The sequence below is a fragment of the Quercus suber genome, unplaced genomic scaffold (genome assembly GCF_002906115.3).
Source record: "Quercus suber isolate HL8 unplaced genomic scaffold, Cork oak 2.0 scaffold_188, whole genome shotgun sequence".
Classification (NCBI taxonomy): Eukaryota; Viridiplantae; Streptophyta; class Magnoliopsida; order Fagales; family Fagaceae; genus Quercus; species Quercus suber.
Window position 1 is genome coordinate 809,996 of NW_027069646.1, and position 20,760 is coordinate 830,755.

Here is a 20,760-nt window from a genome sequence, read left to right on the forward strand (position 1 = left end):
CAAGTAGTACTACACTGCATGTGCAACTGCATCGTTTGTGTAATCTCTTGTTCTACAACGTGCACAGAAATAAATGTGAGGCAAAAAGAAAAAAAAAAAGAAAAAAAAAGAGAGGCAGTTCTTGGCTAATTTAGTGATCTAAAATGCTATTAACCAAGACCATCCATAACCATTGGCCATAACTACATGAACTTGAACGGTAATTTGCAAATTCTATATATTAAACTTTGTGCCTCAAGACTTTTCTTAGCATAATTTGCTTAGACAATCTTTTATTAATCAAAAGACAATAAAAAGAAACCAAAAGAACATAACAACTAACAGCAAGCATATATTGCTCACAATTTTTATATGCTCAAGATTTTAAAACTCTGCAATACTTTAAAAAATGACCGCAACTAACAGACCACCCCTTTCTTTGTGTATGTTTGGATTGCGTTTAAGTCTGCATTTGTGCGTTTTGCTGAAAAAATGTGGGTCCCACAGCACTGTTTACGGACCCACAAAAGTCATCCAAACACAAATTTCAATAGAAATTTAGGTCCCACAGCACTATTAACACATTTAAAATTATTTTGCTACAATGTTTTCAGTTTTCAGTTTTCAGCAAATAAACAGTATCCAAATACGCCCTTTCTCTCACACACATTCATTTGGGCTGAATTCATGATGAGACAGCTTGAATGTACAAATACAAGTTCTGTTCAACATGTTTTGGTTTTTGGAACTCAAATAGATAATGTAGGATTAAACAACAACAGAGTTACAAACACCCCTCTCTAAACCTTAATACATCTGTACTAATTGGAGTAAAGATAGAGAAGGGAAAAAACCAAAAAAACCAAAAGAATTACATCGAAGAGATCATTCACGTAGAAGGTGAGCTGCAGTGTTTACTTCCCCATTAGTCCAACATAAGGAAACCTTCTCAAACTTCTTACTTAGTTGCTAGACATTTCTTATTGAGGTCTCGAGCTCCCAAAGCAAGCTTGTTGATCTTCTTATTTCGAGGGACTCTATACACTCTTTAGAGTTAAAACTCCACAATGATCCTTTGGAGTTGATGTTCTGCTAACTCTAGAGCCCACCTGATAGCTATGGCTTTATCAACAGCAGGGGAGCATAAAGGATTTTTTTAGAAGCAGCTTTACAAGGTCTTTCTTCCCAATTTCAAATAACTACCACCACCACAGTGTTGTTATGTTCAACTGCCGCATCACAAATAATCATATTGAGTCCTGGTGGTCTTAACCATAGTAATGGTTGCTTGCTTCACTCCAAGGACAATTGGATCCATATCCCACCTCAGTATGAAGAACATTAAATAGATTGATTTCTAACTATCATCTTTGTTACATTTACTTTCCCTTTTGAAAATAGCACTTTGTTTCTCAACTCCCACATTGATCTCAAATCTATCAGTCATAAGGGAGAATTGATCTTTAGGAATGCTTTCGTCCAACATACCTAGAGGTGCAGTAAAAATCCCTCTAAATAACATGGCAATTGGCAAAATAGCCACATAATTTTGGGAGAAGGGATGCCTCCGCACAAAGGAGTCACAATGACTAGGCTCGGGCAACTGTAATCATCAAAAAGGTTTTAAAAGAATACAATATTAATTCCATATGAGAATCAAAGTGAAAGTCATTCATAGGAAGGCCCCAATCTAAACCAAACAAAACTGCTTCAGCCATAGGACACTAGCGGAACAAGTGCAGAACACATTTCCTCCCTGCACCATGAAAAGGACAGTGGAGAACAAAATCAATACCTCCCTCCTTCAAGTAAGCTCTGGTTGGCAAAATATTCATTACAAATCTCCACAAAAAAAAATTTAAGCCGTTTGTGTAACTTTGATTTCAAAAAGAGTTTCCATACCTGCATATTATTGTAATTGAACCTGTGGCTTTGACTGGCCCCATAAGCTGATTTAACTGAAAAAGGCTCCTTTCTTATTCAGCACCCAAATTAACTTATCTTCCTAGTGGCTCATAGGAAGAGGTATCCTTCTAGTTTGCACAGATTCCAATTCAAAAATTTCATTGAGTTTTTGCACACCCCACTCAGGTGTTTATGGGATAATAAGACTTGCGGTAATAAAAAAAAAAACCCTACTATGAGAAACTTTTTCCTAAAAATTAGCACACTCTCTTAAATATAGAGAATGTTATGTACACAACATTTTCATAACAAATCATAGGTGGTAAGTTTTTATTGGTTTTAATTTGAATCTATAATTTAAATTATTTTTTTGCTCACCCATAACAACCAATAACTACTTATTACTTAAAATTTGTTGTGAAAATGTCGTAAACATAACATTTCTCTTAAATATATCTCTTGCACATTTGATATATAGCACATTCTAAACCCTAACAATAAATAAATTCAAATTGAAAAATTACATTAAACTCAAAATTATAAATAAATAAATAAGCCTCATCACACGTGTAGAGCGTGTATGATGAGACTAGTATTATTTTAATGAGTCACGTGTTATAATAAAAACTAATTGAATCATGTGAATGCATTGAGGAGGCCACTATTATATTGATATCATATGACCTCTTTTTAAAAAAAAAAAAAATTAACGGACACCTTACAGTATACATCCTTGCCGTCTACTCCAGTTGAGAAAACACAACTTGTGACCCTATTTACCGTTAGATTTCGTTGATTGAAATAAATTTTATCCGTCCGATCCTCAAGATGCGCACACAAAATCTATATGATTTTAACAACACTTTTCCACAACACCAGCATTACTAAGGTTACTAGGGGCCGTTTGTTACCGTTGTTTAAATAACAGTTTTCAGTATTTAAACAACATTATACGTATTTTTACACACTTTTTAACCTACACATATTTCCAAAAAATACAAACCTCAACTTTGTTTTCCTGAAAGGGAGAAAGGCAGGAGGTGAAAGAGAGAGAGAAAGTGGCGAATGGAGGTAATGATGATTTGTTGCTTTTAGGGCAAAGTACGCTGGTTCGCTGTTATAATTTTCATATTTTGTTTATATAAATATTAAAAAAATTCGTATTTTGTGGTGTTAGGGTTTTGAAATTTGATGGCTTTAATTGATCCGTTACTGTTAGTGTGATTGTTTTGTTCTAGGCTTTTAAAACCACGCTAATTTGTTTATTATCCTCTGCAACAACAAATTATTCGATTAATTTTTGAAGTTGGCGTTAGTAATAGCCACTTGCTTTAGTTTAATCCGATATTGGATCGGATTTGTGCAAATCCATGTCATATTAGGGTTTGTTGATGGTTTCGTAATTAGATATGATCAAGTCCTTACTTTCTCGTAATTAGTGACATAATAATACTTTTTCTTTTTCTTTTTTGTTTTGTTTTGCATGCCTGATAATTATTGATTTTTCTGACTTTGTGGTACATTAAAGCAGGGATGAAGGTAGAGGATGAAGAAACCACGGAGTTGGAGGTCCAACTTCACAAGCGATTCAAGCACAACCCATCTCTACTGGCAGCAATGGAATCCAGCACAGAGCCTGTCACAGAGTCTGCAATGGAGGCCGTCACAAAATCACCAATGACCATTTGGAAGTCCATGTAAAAATTGCTAATCCTTAAACTACTTTCACTTCCTTTTTAATTTTTAATTTTTGGTCTCATCTCACTGTAACGTTAAATCACCCCTTATTTTTGGTTTGTTTGTTTTTTATTTTTGCAGACGTGACCGGGTATTGCGAAAATCAGATTTACCACTTGCTTCAGAGGAAGGTGTGAAGCCAAGTTAGCCAACTGAAATTGGATCATATTTGTCTATCTCTATCTCAGCATCCCTTATTTAATTTTTTCAGGGTATGACAATGTACATATCTTTTATCCTGCCTGGACCAACAGTGATCGTCTTCTTATAAAAATTGGTCAGACTGGACTTGATCTAAATGAGGTTGATAGGGAGTTTGCTAAACTGGTGCCACCACCACCACCAGAGGAGAAAACCAACCTTGTTCTTAGGATTTGCTTTTTTGACAAACGCCCGGTACGTACTATTTTCCACTTTGTCACATCGCCACTTTCCTTTTTATGAATACATTCAGGAAAGTTAATTTGATTATTCCTGCATTTTGGACATTAATTCTTGTGTATTGACATAGAGGCATTCATTTACATTATTGCTTTGCACAATTCTTCTAAAGATTTTAATGCCATAACATGATGATATCTAACTTCTTTTTTTCTTTTTTTCCATAGGAAAAAGGCTATACCTTTGCTTGGGTTAGAGATTTCTCAAGTATGATTTAAATATCACCACCAGAGGAGAAAACCAACCTTGTTCTTAGGATTTGCTTTTTTGACAAACGCCCGGTACGTACTATTTTCCACTTTGTCACATCGCCACTTTCCTTTTTATGAATACATTCAGGAAAGTTAATTTGATTATTCCTGCATTTTGGACATTAATTCTTGTGTATTGACATAGAGGCATTCATTTACATTATTGCTTTGCACAATTCTTCTAAAGATTTTAATGCCATAACATGATGATATCTAACTTCTTTTTTTCTTTTTTTCCATAGGAAAAAGGCTATACCTTTGCTTGGGTTAGAGATTTCTCAAGTATGATTTAAATAAGACTTGTTGGTTTTCCTCACTTTTTAATTATTGTTACCGTAATTTCTAACTTAGCTCATATATTTTTGTTTCTTTGGTTGCCCCTCATTGAATATTTTTACCCTTTAGATTTTGATCTCTTGCATGATGATTATACTCTTCTTGACTTTGACGTGTGTTGGGTTTATTGTAGGTCGTTGGAATGCTGGAGAAGAAAGTTATGATTCTGGTGATGATGATTTGATTGATGATGAGGTTGAGGTTGATAAGGGTGAGGTTGATGAGGTTGATAAGGTTGAGGTTTATGAGGTTGAGGTTGATGAGTTTGATGAGATTGAGGTTGATGAGGATGAGGATGATGATTTTCTATATGCACTTAAATCTGATAGGGATGTTTTTGAGAGGGAAGATTATACTGTTGACAGATATTGCAACTTTCTCCGCACTTATGAGGGACGTTTAGCATTTCGCATCAGAAAAGAGATGTCGATGCGGACAGAGTGTAGGTACGTTTAGCAGAAAAAGTCCAGGAAGCATTAGTGGAGGGCTCTTTTGAAGGCTAAATTGCTAGGTTTACGACGGACAGATCATTGTCTTAGCTAACAGGAGGAGTTTGGAGATTTTATGTATTAAATGGTAGCAGTGCGGATGTTTAATATCTGAACTTGAACATAATCTATGTCTCCCTAAATTTGTTTGCTTTTGTGTTTTGGACTGGGTATCTTTAGCCTCAAAATTTCTGGGTATATACCTTCTCCTGCTTGAACGGTGGCTCTTTCTAGTTTAGTACGTGATAAATTATGAATAGTTTTCTTATCTGTTGTGAACGATGAATTGAGTTCTTTTATTAAGAGGCCATTACTGCCAAATGCATTCTGATTGAGAATATTATAAGGATTGCAACCTTTGTAACCCCACGGAGACAGACATAAGAAACACACACATAGATTATAGCAAATTGGTTTATTCTACTATTGTGGTACTAAAGCAATAATTGAGGGAGAAAGAAACAGTCCCAGAGGACTTGCTTTGAACTTTTTTACACAGTTCTTGCGGCATCTGTAACATGTCATTATGACACTTTAAAAGAGGGGTAAATATGCTGCTTATTGCACACAAAGTTTGTGTATTCGTTTGTCTGCAATAAGCAATATCGTGATTATTGAGTTTACTCAAAACTATAGCGATGATGCCAATTACCACAAATGAAAATTCAAAAAGAAACTTAGTTGAACCTACCGTGGCAGAGATGCGGATTAAGTGGGCATTAGAATGAACTTTTTGTTGATTTGCTAAAAGTCGAAAAAAGTACAATCATGCCTAGAACCAGTAAAGCTTTAAAAAAATAAAAATAAAAAATCACAAAAAATCACCCCAAAAAAAAATCTGAAATAAAATAGTTAATCCAAACACATCGTATAATATGAATTTAAAAGGTACGTACCCATCTCCATATGCATGGAGTCTAGTGTGTTTTTGGCCAAAGGGGAATTTACCTGATTAATGTACCAAAATTCTCAAATGCTTGATCAGGCAACAATACTTTTACAGCTTTTGGGATTTATTTACTAAACAATGCAGTACACATATAATGTCAAACACAAACTTTTTACCTTCTAAACCAGTCTAATTGATAAATGGAAGCTGGCAAAGATCAGAAGACCCTCTTAAAAGAACCATAGATGGTACATCAGCTCCCACTGTTCAGGAGATTTGTAACAAGATCAGGACCTTAGAAATTCTAAACCAAATATATGACACAGAAGGTTAAAATGACCTCATACTATGGTCAATACTACAAAGGGTACGTATGAACTACATGAATTCTTTGATGTCATTGCAAACAATATAACAATTATGAACAGTGTGCCAACAAATGCCTCCATTGCAATTCTGTTTTCCATTGCTGATCTTGAAGCCAGCACGATTGGCATTGGAATGAAGTATGACTAGCACGTGGATTTGAAGAGGAACAAATATATGAATGAAAGAAATGGCTGCAGAAAGAACAAGAAGATGTTAGAAACAGAGGCTTTGTAGCGAAATATAAACAATCGGTTTTTCGGCATACCTCTCTTGACCTAAGCCATCCATTTTCAATTATGTGGTAACATTGATTAATCACTAACGAATTAGTATAGTACCTAAGGAACTATACCTAGGTTTTTCTTTTCTGTTATATCCATTTTGCCCAATAATTCTCCAATATGTGTGGTGCTTAGCTGTGTGGACATCTATGAGCCTTGGTGAGTTTTGTTATCATTCATTAGTCATTGAGGCTGCCTAGACTAGTCCCTTGGGATTATTTGTTTGCTACAGGAAAATATTTTTGGTCACAAGCTATAGAAAAATGGACTGTAGCTATCAGATTCTTCCATAGTCCTCAACTTGCTTGTAATAAAAGTCAGAAATTTACGAGAACTTGTTCATTGTATTTTGTGCTTTTCATAGTTTTTTCTAAACTGGGGTACCATTTCTAGTTCATTGTATTTTGTGCTTTTCATAGTTTTTTCTAAACTGGGGTACCATTTCTAGTTCATTGTATTTTGTGCCTTTCATAGTTTTTTGAGTATAAGATACGCATTTGTAGCTCATCTTAAGCCATGACTATTGTGATCGCAGTCGCAGAAACTGCTTGAATTGACAATAGGCTGCCTGGATCTGCGGCTCAAGATACTCTATCCAAAATCTCTGAACAAACATCTTTCTTTGCCACCGATTTGATGTCATTCAAGTAGTACTACACTGCATGTGCAACTGCATCGTTTGTGTAATCTCTTGTTCTACAACGTGCACAGAAATAAATGTGAGGCAAAAAGAAAAAAAAAAAGAAAAAAAAAGAGAGGCAGTTCTTGGCTAATTTAGTGATCTAAAATGCTATTAACCAAGACCATCCATAACCATTGGCCATAACTACATGAACTTGAACGGTAATTTGCAAATTCTATATATTAAACTTTGTGCCTCAAGACTTTTCTTAGCATAATTTGCTTAGACAATCTTTTATTAATCAAAAGACAATAAAAAGAAACCAAAAGAACATAACAACTAACAGCAAGCATATATTGCTCACAATTTTTATATGCTCAAGATTTTAAAACTCTGCAATACTTTAAAAAATGACCGCAACTAACAGACCACCCCTTTCTTTGTGTATGTTTGGATTGCGTTTAAGTCTGCATTTGTGCGTTTTGCTGAAAAAATGTGGGTCCCACAGCACTGTTTACGGACCCACAAAAGTCATCCAAACACAAATTTCAATAGAAATTTAGGTCCCACAGCACTATTAACACATTTAAAATTATTTTGCTACAATGTTTTCAGTTTTCAGTTTTCAGCAAATAAACAGTATCCAAATACGCCCTTTCTCTCACACACATTCATTTGGGCTGAATTCATGATGAGACAGCTTGAATGTACAAATACAAGTTCTGTTCAACATGTTTTGGTTTTTGGAACTCAAATAGATAATGTAGGATTAAACAACAACAGAGTTACAAACACCCCTCTCTAAACCTTAATACATCTGTACTAATTGGAGTAAAGATAGAGAAGGGAAAAAACCAAAAAAACCAAAAGAATTACATCGAAGAGATCATTCACGTAGAAGGTGAGCTGCAGTGTTTACTTCCCCATTAGTCCAACATAAGGAAACCTTCTCAAACTTCTTACTTAGTTGCTAGACATTTCTTATTGAGGTCTCGAGCTCCCAAAGCAAGCTTGTTGATCTTCTTATTTCGAGGGACTCTATACACTCTTTAGAGTTAAAACTCCACAATGATCCTTTGGAGTTGTTGATGTTCTGCTAACTCTAGAGCCCACCTGATAGCTATGGCTTTATCAACAGCAGGGGAGCATAAAGGATTTTTTTAGAAGCAGCTTTACAAGGTCTTTCTTCCCAATTTCAAATAACTACCACCACCACAGTGTTGTTATGTTCAACTGCCGCATCACAAATAATCATATTGAGTCCTGGTGGTCTTAACCATAGTAATGGTTGCTTGCTTCACTCCAAGGACAATTGGATCCATATCCCACCTCAGTATGAAGAACATTAAATAGATTGATTTCTAACTATCATCTTTGTTACATTTACTTTCCCTTTTGAAAATAGCACTTTGTTTCTCAACTCCCACATTGATCTCAAATCTATCAGTCATAAGGGAGAATTGATCTTTAGGAATGCTTTCGTCCAACATACCTAGAGGTGCAGTAAAAATCCCTCTAAATAACATGGCAATTGGCAAAATAGCCACATAATTTTGGGAGAAGGGATGCCTCCGCACAAAGGAGTCACAATGACTAGGCTCGGGCAACTGTAATCATCAAAAAGGTTTTAAAAGAATACAATATTAATTCCATATGAGAATCAAAGTGAAAGTCATTCATAGGAAGGCCCCAATCTAAACCAAACAAAACTGCTTCAGCCATAGGACACTAGCGGAACAAGTGCAGAACACATTTCCTCCCTGCGCCATGAAAAGGACAGTGGAGAACAAAATCAATACCTCCCTCCTTCAAGTAAGCTCTGGTTGGCAAAATATTCATTACAAATCTCCACAAAAAAAAAAATTTAAGCCGTTTGTGTAACTTTGATTTCAAAAAGAGTTTCCATACCTGCATATTATTGTAATTGAACCTGTGGCTTTGACTGGCCCCATAAGCTGATTTAACTGAAAAAGGCTCCTTTCTTATTCAGCACCCAAATTAACTTATCTTCCTAGTGGCTCATAGGAAGAGGTATCCTTCTAGTTTGCACAGATTCCAATTCAAAAATTTCATTGAGTTTTTGCACACCCCACTCAGGTGTTTATGGGATAATAAGACTTGCGGTAAGCTATGGATACAAGTTATATCAACAAAGGCCTAGTTGACTTCACACCATACCTCGCAGTCATCCTAATCATTTAACCTAAATTGGGTCACTCAAATCATGATAGAATTGCCAGTGATTACGGGGGAAAAAGTCTCTGTAATTGAAAGATGTGGTTGCATAACTCTAAATTACATTTATAATGGCACAAAGGTAGCTAACATTGTTTACTTTTACAAAGAAGAGAAAATATGGTGATTACACTTTACAAAAACCTATACGCCAAATCTATATATCTATCTATATATTACTAAAAGCTGAAGCGTAGCGTTTAATGTTGCTACGCTACAGTTAAGCCACGTCAGCACCATGTCATCATTTATTTTATTTTCTTTTATTATTTTATTCTTTGTTTTATCGATTGCCATTTATTGAGTCTCTTTTTAAATTCAGGTGTTACTTTATCTTCATATCTATCGTGTGTCTCTCCATTAACCCATAACCCATACTCTTGAGATGTTGCTATTATATGGAATTCTTATAGTCGCCAATACTTTATCTCCATATCTACCGTGTGTCTCTTCATTAACCCAGACTCTTGAAATGCCATTGTTATATGGAATTCTTATAGTCACTAATACTTTATCTCCACATCTATCATCTTTCCATTAACCCAGACTCTTGAGATGCCGCTATTATATGGAATTTTTATAGTCACCGATAGATTGCAACCTCCTCACCTCTCATTTTTTTTCTATAAATTTTCAATTGTTCTCTGTTTACAAATTGATCGGTATGGCCTTCAATGCGATAGTTTCTTGAGTGTTTTTTCCGTTCTTTTGGTCATGGCTCAAGTTCGTCTACCAAAACCCAATCAAGTGAGTGCAAGAGATAGATAATGACTCTAGAGCTTGCAAACGAAACTAAAGCAGATGAGAGGTGAACATTGGTAGCCCAAGTCCAAAGGGTATAAACTGAAAATAAGTTCTGCTATTTGTATTTTTCTTTTTTTATTCCCATCTCATTATTAGGGAAAAAAAAAAAGGGAGTTCAATTTTGAGTTTTCATTATGAACGAGATTGAGTTTTCATGGTCTTAAAACTATTAAAATATATATATATATATATATATATTTTTAAAAAAATTTTTTTTTTTTTTTTTTTTTTTTTTTTTTTTTCTATAATTGTTTTTAACATTTATTTTTTTTAATATTTACACTTCTCCAACCTTTCTCTCTCCCTTACCATTTCATCTTCCCACTACTACTTCAATCTTTCTCTCCCCCTTACCTTTTCACCTCCCCACTACCTTCTACATTAATATCATTCTTCTTCTTTCACTTTATCTTCTTTTATTTTTGTTTCTTCTTATTCACACCCTCTTACTATAAATTTGTCACTATCTCTTCTATTCTATGCATAGTTTTCCCTCACAAAAAAATGGTTTTCTCTCTTTCCCTTTCTCTCTCTCTCTCTCTCTAAATTTTTTGGTGGATTTTTTTTTCTTGCATCTCTACTTTAGGTTGATAATTTTTTATATTCTTTAAAACTCTATTTTGGGTTAATGTGATTTAGTTTTATTTTTTAAATTGTTGTTGTTGTTTTTATTTTTATTTTTTATTCTCTTTGATTGTTAAATGTTATCATATTGTGTTCTATAAAGAATTAAATATAGCATATAAAAATATAATATTATTCTATTACATAGCATGATTTGAATAATTTGGTATTTATTCTGTTACATAGCATGATTTTTTATAGATGATAAACTATGAGACTTTACTAATTTTTGTTTATTTTCTAATCCTTTGTGGTGGACAAAGTACTCTTAATAGTTGTATTAGAAGTACTTTATAATGCCATTCATTTAAAGAAAAGCAAAGGTTAGCCAAACGAAAATAATCGGTGACAAGTTTTAACTTTTGCAATTTTATTTTTATTATTATTATTTTATAACAATACATGTATAGAAATTTAATTCTTAGATTTTACTAATAATTGTTTACTTGATAATATGTTTTGAGTGGCCGAAATTATAATTTCTACAAAGAAAATAGCCTTAATAGATTATCAAATACAAAATTTTATCCTAATATTGGTTCAATTAATCATTGTTAAGTTTTATTAATTTTTTTTAGTTTACATTTTTTTGGTGTTTTGGATTGTTCCTATATTACATTATGATTGTTCCTATAATAAATAGAAATATAATTACGAAATACATTACTCATTATTAGATTAGTTTAAATTGTAAAAAAAAATTTAATAAAACTATCATAAAAATAATTATCACGCGCAACGCGCGGGTTTGCAGCTAGTATATTATAACAATGGATGAGTTTTATTTACCAACATATATGCATAACATATCTTGAAACAGATAAATTTTCTCTTTCGCAAGACCTAGTGTACATAAAAAATCAAGCACTTGCCTTGGTAAATAACATGCAGAATCTTCAAATACAAGACACAGGGTGACACTTGGAAACCTACGCTTAGTTGTGGCTGTGAAGTCTCACTACTAGCATGTCGATGTTGAGGACATATACATAATCCTAAAATGATGGAAAACCTTGTAACTACTAACAGTTTTTGAGAAAGTTCAGCTAGCACTCTATCAATTGAGTCACCCATTGCCTATGCAATAGTTTTTTCAAAAAAGTATAGCTTAGTTATAATTTGATCAATCCACATGCCTGTCAATTTGGTGATGTTCTGGCTTTCAAGTCAAATGCAAGTAGACAAAGACCTGATATTCTCAGGTTTGATATTTGATGTAATACTGTCAACATAGCACATAAAATTAATTTATCTCCATTTCTAATTCTGTCCCATATCAGACTGTGTTGTCCTGGTTTTCTTCATTAGGAATGCGATAGTCTAGCGCTGCCACACAAGATCACCTTTTAGCAAAGCTTAAAAAGTCTCATCCAAAATCATATGGAATCCCATTCAGCAAGCTGATCCCAGGATTTTTTAATAACCCCTTCATCTTCAGACTCAATCTCAATGATTCAGCTTCCTGAAACCTACCCACTGATGCATGCACATCTGAAAGAAGCACAACTTGGTCAGATCCTTCTGGATTTTGCTCAAATATACTGCTTGCTGCAAGTTCTGCAAGCCCTACATTGCCATGAAGAACAAATCCACTAAGCAAAGCTCTCCAAACATCTGGACCTGTTCCTTCCAAAAATTTTCTGGCAAACACAATTGCATCAGGCAAGCAGCCTGCTCTTGAAAGCAAGTCAACTACACACCCATAATGCTCTCGGCTTGGCCTTATTCTATTCTCTTCCCCCATTTGATTGAATATCAGTAAACCATTGTCCACTAAACCTGCATGACTGCAAGCACTCAAAATGCTCTGGTAGGTTGCACTATCAGGACCTTCTCCACAACTCCTCATCTCATAGTAGAGAGCAATTGCAGTATCTCCATCACCATTGATCCCATACCCATTTATAATTGCATTCCCAGAGATCTCGAAGATAACCCATCTCCTTAAAAACAGTGTGAGCAAGTTCCACAGTCCCACACTTTGAGTATGTTGATATGAGACTGTTCTGAACCGGTCTATGCGAGGAGAAACCAAGTGGTTATCATGAATCTCGTTTCAGCCTGTGCAATCATCAGGGATTTGAAGAGAGGCAGAAAAGTCCATGCTCAAGCTGTTGTTTGTGGATTTGGTTCTGAGCTCACTCTTGTGAGCTCTCTAATTGCAATGTATTCCAGTGTGGTGACTTGAATTCTTCTAGAACTGTTTTGATCAAACATCTCAGAAGAGTTTAGTTTCATGACGAGCAATGATTGATTGGGCTATGCACAGAATGGACACCACAAGAGAGGCTTTGAATCTCTTAGTTGAAGTAAGACTAGAGGAAAACTTTCTTCCTTCATCCAACAATGTTGGTTAGTGCTTTAACTGCTTCTGGTGGACTTGCTGCTTTAGGAATCCAGCAGCTCCACTGTTTTGGCTTTGTGAGTNAAGCCATGAACACATTCACAAAGCCTTTGTGACTCCAAACCAATGCAACCCCTCATAAGAGTTAACATCGAAGCGCATTAGGTACCAAACCAAACTTCCGGAACTGGTTAAAAACTACAAGGCCCTCTTCAAAGAGTCCATTACGTACAAACCCGGCTACCACTGCATTGCAGGAAATCAAGCCCGGGTTCTTCATTCCCTCAAATACTTTATATGAATTAATCATACTTCCACACTTAGCATACATATCTAACATAGCTGTACCTACAATCATATCAGACTCTAACCCAGTTTTAACAACCAGTCCATGAATGGATTGTCCAAGCACCAAGCTTTGCAAGCCTTCAGTGCCAACAAGCACACCAACAATGGTGAAAGAATTCGGAGCCAAACCCGAAATTCGCATATGGGAATATAAATCCATGGATTTTTTGTGCAACCCATTTTTATCATAGCCATAAATCATTATAGAATATGAGACAACATCTCTGTCAGGCATATTGTCGAACAGGTTCTCTGCATCTGTAATCCTTCCGAATTTCAGGTAGCTGCTTAAGAGTTTGGAAGAGTCACGTGGGTCAATGCTTGGACAATATCGTTGTGATGTAATGGAAAAGTTTTTGAATTGCAGAATAGCAACTGGGATTCTCGTAATCTGCTTTAAGATCATGAATCACGTAGAGTTGCTTTTGATTTTTAGCATGTTATAAAGAACTGGATGTTAATGTTGCTAATAAAATATAAGTTCAGGCAATGGGCTTATTTGAGACTTCGGCCTAGCCTAGTATTTTGTCCGACATGTGGGGTTGGACCAATTAAGGGCCTCGGTCAGTCCAAATCTCTAAGCCCATTATTATGTAGACTTGAAGTGAATGCTGTATCCCTCGGCCCAATGGAAAAAAAAAATTAGAAAAGGTAGATTAATGGAGCCATAGAAAGAAGGGTTTGAATTTAGTAAAAATGGAGGGTAAAATCTCTGTTTTGCACATCCAATAATAGACACGTCAACATTTTACTTAATGAGAAATACATTCTATCACATCTAATAATATCTCAATTAATACTAGGGATAATACGCAAAGTAATAATGAAAAACAAAATTAAGATCAAAGACAAAACAGAAATAAATAATTTAGAGGTACAAAATTGTTATCCTCCGACAATATTTGTCTCCACACTCTCGTGGCTAGAGTTACTACAAACTTTTTCCCTGGATACAACCAAGTTGTTGGGTTTTATAGATAACAATTCTGGAAAATGATTTCTTGTGTTTCTTTGGAAGAAAAATGATATGTTTCAAGTGAACATAAGCCTCTATTTATACCCATAGGGTCATATTTCACCAAAAGACATGTATGGAGAGTTAAAATGTTTCATAAAACCGTTCACAAAGTTTGAAACTTTTTCAAACGTTCAAAATAATTACAATAAAATTATGCAGAAAATTCAATTTCACGAATCTCAATTGATTGAGAGGAATCGAGCATCGATTGAAAGCTCTTTTTGATAGATTGAATAGGAATTGAGTATCGATCGAACTATACAGTGACTCTAGGATTATTTTCTTCATCACTTCGATCGATCGAGCAAAAGTTTTGACCAATCAAAAATACTAAATTTCGAATTTCACTTAGAAAATTTCAGAACTTAAATTTTCACTTTATGAAACAATATTCTCTAAACTCAAATATGATTATTACAAGTTTACAACCTATCCATGTATATACCTATATATACAACAATTAACTCCCACTTTCATCAACATCTTTAATTTCATAAAAAACTTAGACTCAAATCTCATCCTTTCCAATCCCAAAAAAAAAAAAAAAAATGAAATCTCATCGTTCAGGTTTGCTCAAGTTTTATTCAATGAGACTTCAATGTAAAGGTTCCATGATCCTGCAAAAATAGTAGTTAGTTATGTTTTCCATGTTGAGACAATAAGAATATTTCATGATACAAGAAACTAAAACAACATTAGTACAAAAAAATCCTAAGTCGCTTAGACTTGGTTTAATCTTTCTATCCTAATAAAAGCACCAAAAAATCTACTTGTACTAGCAGATCATAAAAAAAAAAAAAAAAATGAAATCTCATCGTTCAGGTTTGCTCAAGTTTTATTCAATGAGACTTCAATGTAAAGGTTCCATGATCCTGCAAAAATAGTAGTTAGTTATGTTTTCCATGTTGAGACAATAAGAATATTTCATGATACAAGAAACTAAAACAACATTAGTACAAAAAAATCCTAAGTCGCTTAGACTTGGTTTAATCTTTCTATCCTAATAAAAGCACCAAAAAATCTACTTGTACTAGCAGATCAAGTACCTAAGAAAGTTTTGTGTTTGTGGTTTGAAAGATTCATCTGAAAACTAAAATGTGTGAAATTCAAGAAAGCAAGGGTGTGGCTCCAAGGCCGCCGCACCCACATTGGACTTGCCCCGACGCGGTGTTCAATGCGGCGATTCGCCTTTCTTCTTCTTCTTCTTCTTCTTCTTCTTCTTCTTTTTTCGATTCAGCTCAATTCACGTTGATTCAGGCTGAAACCGTCCAATTCGCTCTGATTCGGCCCAATTCCGAAGGAAACGGGAGCCAAAACGTCTGTCGAAACATACCGATATGACCCGATTCCGACCAATACGGCCACCGAAATAGGCCAAAATGTGCCACCAGCCGCCATTCTTCTGCTTCATGTGGCCTTGCGAAAAAAAAAAAAAAATGGTTAGAACTTAAAAGAGGTGAGGAAGAAGAATAAAGGTTTATAACAAAAGAATATAAATTAAGTAGGTGAGAAAGTTAATTGTTTCACGTGGGTGGGCTTGGGAATTGGAAAAAGAGCAAAGGAATCTTCTTGGAAGGTGACTTTTTGTTTACAATTACCAAAAATATTGATTTTATTAAAAACAAATCATAAATAATTGTTTTTTAATAATAAACTCTACCCCTTTATTTGAATTTTTTTATATAAAAAATATTAAATTCACTATATAAAAATATTTTAAATAATTTTTTAATAGCCGCACCCCGCCGCATCTGCACCCTACTTTTTCAAAAATTACCGAGTCCTGCACCCAAATCCGAAAACGCACTGGTGTTTCATTAGTGAAATTTAGTCACTCTATGGGTTATCTGTTATTGGCTAAACTTCTGTATGACTGTATGGAAACATGCTATAGTACCTTGTTCATTATCCATAAATCCCTATACCAAGAAAAGCATTTTTGATATGGTGTAGCTCCCTGGTGACATTCTCCATATTTATTCTTTCTTCTGGTGATTTTAATGAACAAGCAAGGCCGATCTTGAAAACTGAAAAAGTAGCACTTGTGCATATTAGCATTCATCTGGTGTAGGCTCTCAATGTGGTTTCTTCCTTCCTCTGCCTCTGGATCACTGTGATCATAATTGTCAGGGTAGTCTTCTTCTGTTTCATCTACTTCTCTTGTGGAAAGGTTTGGGTCCACAATCTGCACAAGTCTTTCTGGCAATCCCATCCTAACAAAGTTATGGAGGTTGAAAATATCTTTAAACATTTTGTCAGTGGTCTTCGTCCTGTGAACATCTCCAACACTAGTATTCCATAGCTGTAGACATCACCCTGCCTTGATGTCTCACCACCGATTCCGTATTCTGCAATTTATATGATTCACATGCTTAGTTAATGTGAGGGAAATTTCTTATAGCAGCTTAATACTTGCTTTTTGTGATCTGAGATGCAATATTTAGAGGTTAAATGTCTTGTTAATATTTTGAAATATGTGATATAGAATCTGCATTCTAAAGTCGGACTTGTAAAAACTATGACAAATTGCATGAGAGAAGGGAGCAACATTCATAATTGCATCTTACAATGGAAAATATAAGTTAATTATTAGGATCATTTTATCTTCATATTTCCTTTACTTGTAATAAAGTAGTAGATAAAGGCCTCCCAACAAGCCCTGGCTGCATGTATGGCTATAGAAAGTAACAGGCCTGGATATTATTGGATGACAACCAAATAGCCATTTAGGAATCTGTTCAATACCAGCTATACTGTCTATATATCAATAAAGCTTCTTGACATAGATAAATTGAAAATTATGAAATTAAATACAAATTTGAAAAAGTAAAGGCACAAAAGGCTACCAGCGAAAAAGGAAGAACGGGGCAAACTTTTAACTTGCTAAAAAAATAAAATTTTCTTGTTGAACCATGAAGATTCTCAATCGTCAGTCCATCCTGCATTTGGTCAAAAAAGTTTACAACTTCAATGGCTTCGCCTCCAATCTAAGCATTCTTTTATCTTGGGATTATTGGTGTGAATCTTTCTTCATCTCTACTTGTTTGTCTCCTCTTGACCAATATTCATTTTCTTGTGTAACAAAAGGCTATTCTTTGATCTTAAATGCTTTTTTCGGTTTGCATTTTCGGCCTTAGCTTCTAATCTCATGTACTATTCCTAAATGAAAGAGACGTGCCTTGTTTTCTCATGTTTAAGACTCTTTTTTATAGGTTGTAATTTATTAATGATTTGTGAGTTCTTTAATAGTGGTCAATTGCCAATGGCCTGTTGACCTAGTGGCACTGGCACCTCCACCCTAATGTGAGTAAACTACCGATTCAATCCCCTGGTGTCTTCACCTAGGGGGAAAAAAAGTTGTCAAATCCTCCCTTGCAATTCCTACTAATTTGTACCCAAGCCTTAAAATCCTAGCTGGAACCAATATTCCCAGGCTATAGAGAGACCAATTCTCTCTACTAAAAAGTTGCCTGCTTCATTTTTATGCAGGGTCTGCATAATTCTATTTTTTGTTAGTCTACATACTTGATAAACCTGATTGGCATGCTATCAGAATAATCATAGATAATGCTAAATGAATATTTTGGGAGGAACGAATCTTTCCCCAACCAGGTATTGTTCTCTTTGGGAATGGGCCGAGGAGCCGATGCCACCCTCACGAATTTGTTCAATCCCACATCGGGGAGAGACCCCTCCCACCCTTGCCTTATAAACACTTGCCATAAGGAAGGGTGTACCATAGTGTGTGTGATCACACACACTATGGTACACCCTTCCTTAGGCCAAGTGCTTATAAGGCAAGGGTGGGAGGGGTCTTTCCCCGATGTGGGATTAAACAAATTCGTGAGGTCAAAAGACTGTTAGAGATGCTGGTCATCGAACCTTTTAGTCCAAACGTGCTAGTTTGATTTTGAGAAACATCATTGGTTGAGGAAAGGAGCCTTGCCAAGCCAAAGTCATTAATGTGAGCAATCATGTCATTGTCAAGAAGAACATTGCTTAGCTTTAAATCACAATGAATGATTCGTCTTTTACAGTGTTCATGAAGATAATGTAACGCAGAAGCAACATCAATTGCAATATTTAGTCTTTGAAGAAGGTTCAAATTTCTTGATTAATTTTCATTGTCTATATATGGATGCTGCCGCTTCTCTAAGCTTCCATTCGCCATGAACTCAAACACTAGAGCTTTGAATTCATTACCATTGTAGTCCATGCAAGAGCAACAAGTTAAGGTTTTAACAAGATTCTGATGCCAAATATTTCTTAACACATTGCATTCAGCATTGAAACTCTTGGAAGTTCCTTTCCATTGAAGGTTCAAGACCTTTATAGAAACTATCATTTCTTCTTGATCAAGAATTCCTATTCCTCTATATATAGGGCCGAAACTACTAGATCCAATTAGATTGTCAGGAGAGAATCCACCAGTCACCTGATAGAGCCTCTTGTATGAAAATTCTGAAATGAGGTTTGTAACTGAGAGTGTAGAAGATGATTTCTTTTTTTATTTTATCCTCCAATAGAGAACAAGAAAAAGTGAAGAAAAAATGATGAAAAAAAATCCTACAAACAATTATGACTCTAAATTTGAAAGCTTGGGATTTTCCATCTTTCATAAATATAATATCGTATGCTTGCAGCTGCAGTACTGGGATACCCCCACAAAGCTTTTTATTTCCATTCACTGATATGATACTTGCATTTCTGAAGATGCCTTCTGTTAATACCCCCCCCCCTCCTCTCCAAATTATTAAAAGAAAGATTCAAATGTTGTAAAAGGGATAGTTTCTGTAGATCTTTAGGAATTGGCTCTGACAAGTAGTTTTGTGAAAGATCTAAGAACTGAAGGCCTCTCAAAGAAGCCAAAGATGGAGGTAAGGTGCCTTGAAATAAATTACCTTGCAGGTAACGGTACTCCAAGCTCAAGCAATCTGAAATGGCTCTAGGAATCTCACTAGGCCATTTGTTTTCAGAGACGTCCAATTGATTGATATTTTTGAAAATGCCTACTTCCACAGGTAGGGTGCTGGTTAATGAGTTCTATAATAAGTTGAGTACTAGTAATTGGGGAAGACTGATTTTGGGTTTGGCTCCACTAAGGTTATTTTCTGTGATGGGACTAACGAGATGGACCTCCTATGACGAATCCTTTTATACTGACGAAACCGTCTTGATGGACGAAACAACCAAATGTTCCTGACGATATAACCGCACCACTGACGAGGTAGAGAAGCCATTAAATGAAGACAATGAATAATCCGGGCGATTATAGGGCCAGCTATACAGACCGTTGAAGGCCCATTAAAAATCATATTATTGGGGATGAGGCTTTACCCAAAGGAGTATTAAAACTACCATAATAGCCACAATGGATAGGAATGAAGAGAACATATATATATATATATATAACACTCCAAGCACCAGCACAAGGTACATACACACTGAGAGATATCTTTTGCTCTTTTACATTGCACTACTCTTTTCCAAAAAGTTTCTTTGCACTAACTTTAGCATCAAAGACGTTGTGGCAGGCACCACACCAGTGATCACTCTAAGGAGGTTGATCAACTATTTTTGCAATCGCAAGGGGCAACGTCTTGATTCCATCTGGATGCATTTAAAATTGATGAATTTGAACTTCATTAGTTTGGCGCTGTCTATGGGAAACGACGATTTTCGTATTCAGATTTGAAAGCGTAGTTTTCGATCAACTGTAGCATTTAGATGGAGTTCGATCAAGATTCCGCAGCCTTGGCTTAGTAGGTCCAGACCCTAGCGGCCACTGTTGAAGAGCTTACTAGAGAAAATCAAGAAATGAAGCTACAGCTTCAACAAGAGGAGAATCGATCCAAAGGCAACTTGGAAGACGAGGGAAATAGCCATAGAAGAAGCAACCATCAAAGACCTACTACTCCAGATGAACAGAATTTAGATCTTCTTCGAGAAATGAGGAAAGAGATGGACGAATTGAAGAATGCAATCAGGGAGAAAACAGACCGGAGTGTGGATAGAATGGTTAGGGAAACAGATTCACCCTTCACTACGGCAGTTCTTGAGTGTCCAGTGCCGTCGAAATTTTGATTACC

At 35.4% G+C, this 20,760-nt stretch overlaps 2 protein-coding genes, 2 long non-coding RNA genes and 1 pseudogene across 9 annotated transcripts; 1 reads left to right on the plus strand and 4 right to left on the minus strand.

Annotated features, from left to right (window-relative positions):
- Positions 1–684: 684 nt before the first annotated feature.
- On the minus strand, positions 685–2,077 carry LOC136069759 (uncharacterized). Its single transcript, XR_010630976.1, has 2 exons — positions 1,882–2,077; positions 685–1,735 (listed from the first exon to the last, which is right to left on the minus strand). It is a non-coding gene; the product is annotated as an uncharacterized LOC136069759 (long non-coding RNA).
- A 769-nt stretch (positions 2,078–2,846) lies between these two features.
- Positions 2,847–4,287, plus strand: LOC112023746 (uncharacterized). 5 transcript variants are annotated; one of them, XM_024056375.2, is made up of 5 exons: positions 2,847–2,955; positions 3,416–3,581; positions 3,703–3,752; positions 3,833–4,017; positions 4,230–4,287. In XM_024056375.2, exons 2-5 carry the CDS (start codon positions 3,418–3,420, stop codon positions 4,278–4,280), a joined length of 450 nt encoding a protein of 149 aa, XP_023912143.2. In that variant the 5' UTR covers positions 2,847–2,955; positions 3,416–3,417; the 3' UTR covers positions 4,281–4,287. The 5 variants fall into 5 exon arrangements, with proteins under 5 accessions (XP_023912143.2, XP_065634724.1, XP_023912142.2 ...); XM_065778652.1 differs by having other exon boundaries at positions 2,850–2,955; positions 3,413–3,581; XM_024056374.2 differs by lacking the exon at positions 2,847–2,955 and adding an exon at positions 3,107–3,315 and having other exon boundaries at positions 3,413–3,581.
- Positions 4,288–8,004: 3,717 nt separating this feature from the next.
- On the minus strand, positions 8,005–9,598 carry LOC136069760 (uncharacterized). 2 transcript variants are annotated; one of them, XR_010630977.1, is made up of 2 exons: positions 9,207–9,598; positions 8,005–9,058 (listed from the first exon to the last, which is right to left on the minus strand). It is a non-coding gene; the product is annotated as an uncharacterized LOC136069760 (long non-coding RNA). The 2 variants fall into 2 exon arrangements; XR_010630978.1 differs by having other exon boundaries at positions 8,005–9,117.
- Positions 9,599–11,816: 2,218 nt separating this feature from the next.
- Positions 11,817–13,139, minus strand: LOC136069767 (pentatricopeptide repeat-containing protein DOT4, chloroplastic-like; annotated as a pseudogene).
- Positions 13,140–13,450: 311 nt separating this feature from the next.
- Positions 13,451–14,059, minus strand: LOC136069774 (pentatricopeptide repeat-containing protein At1g50270-like). The gene has a single exon (XM_065778668.1). It carries the CDS (start codon positions 14,057–14,059, stop codon positions 13,451–13,453), a length of 609 nt encoding a protein of 202 aa, XP_065634740.1.
- Positions 14,060–20,760: the final 6,701 nt, after the last annotated feature.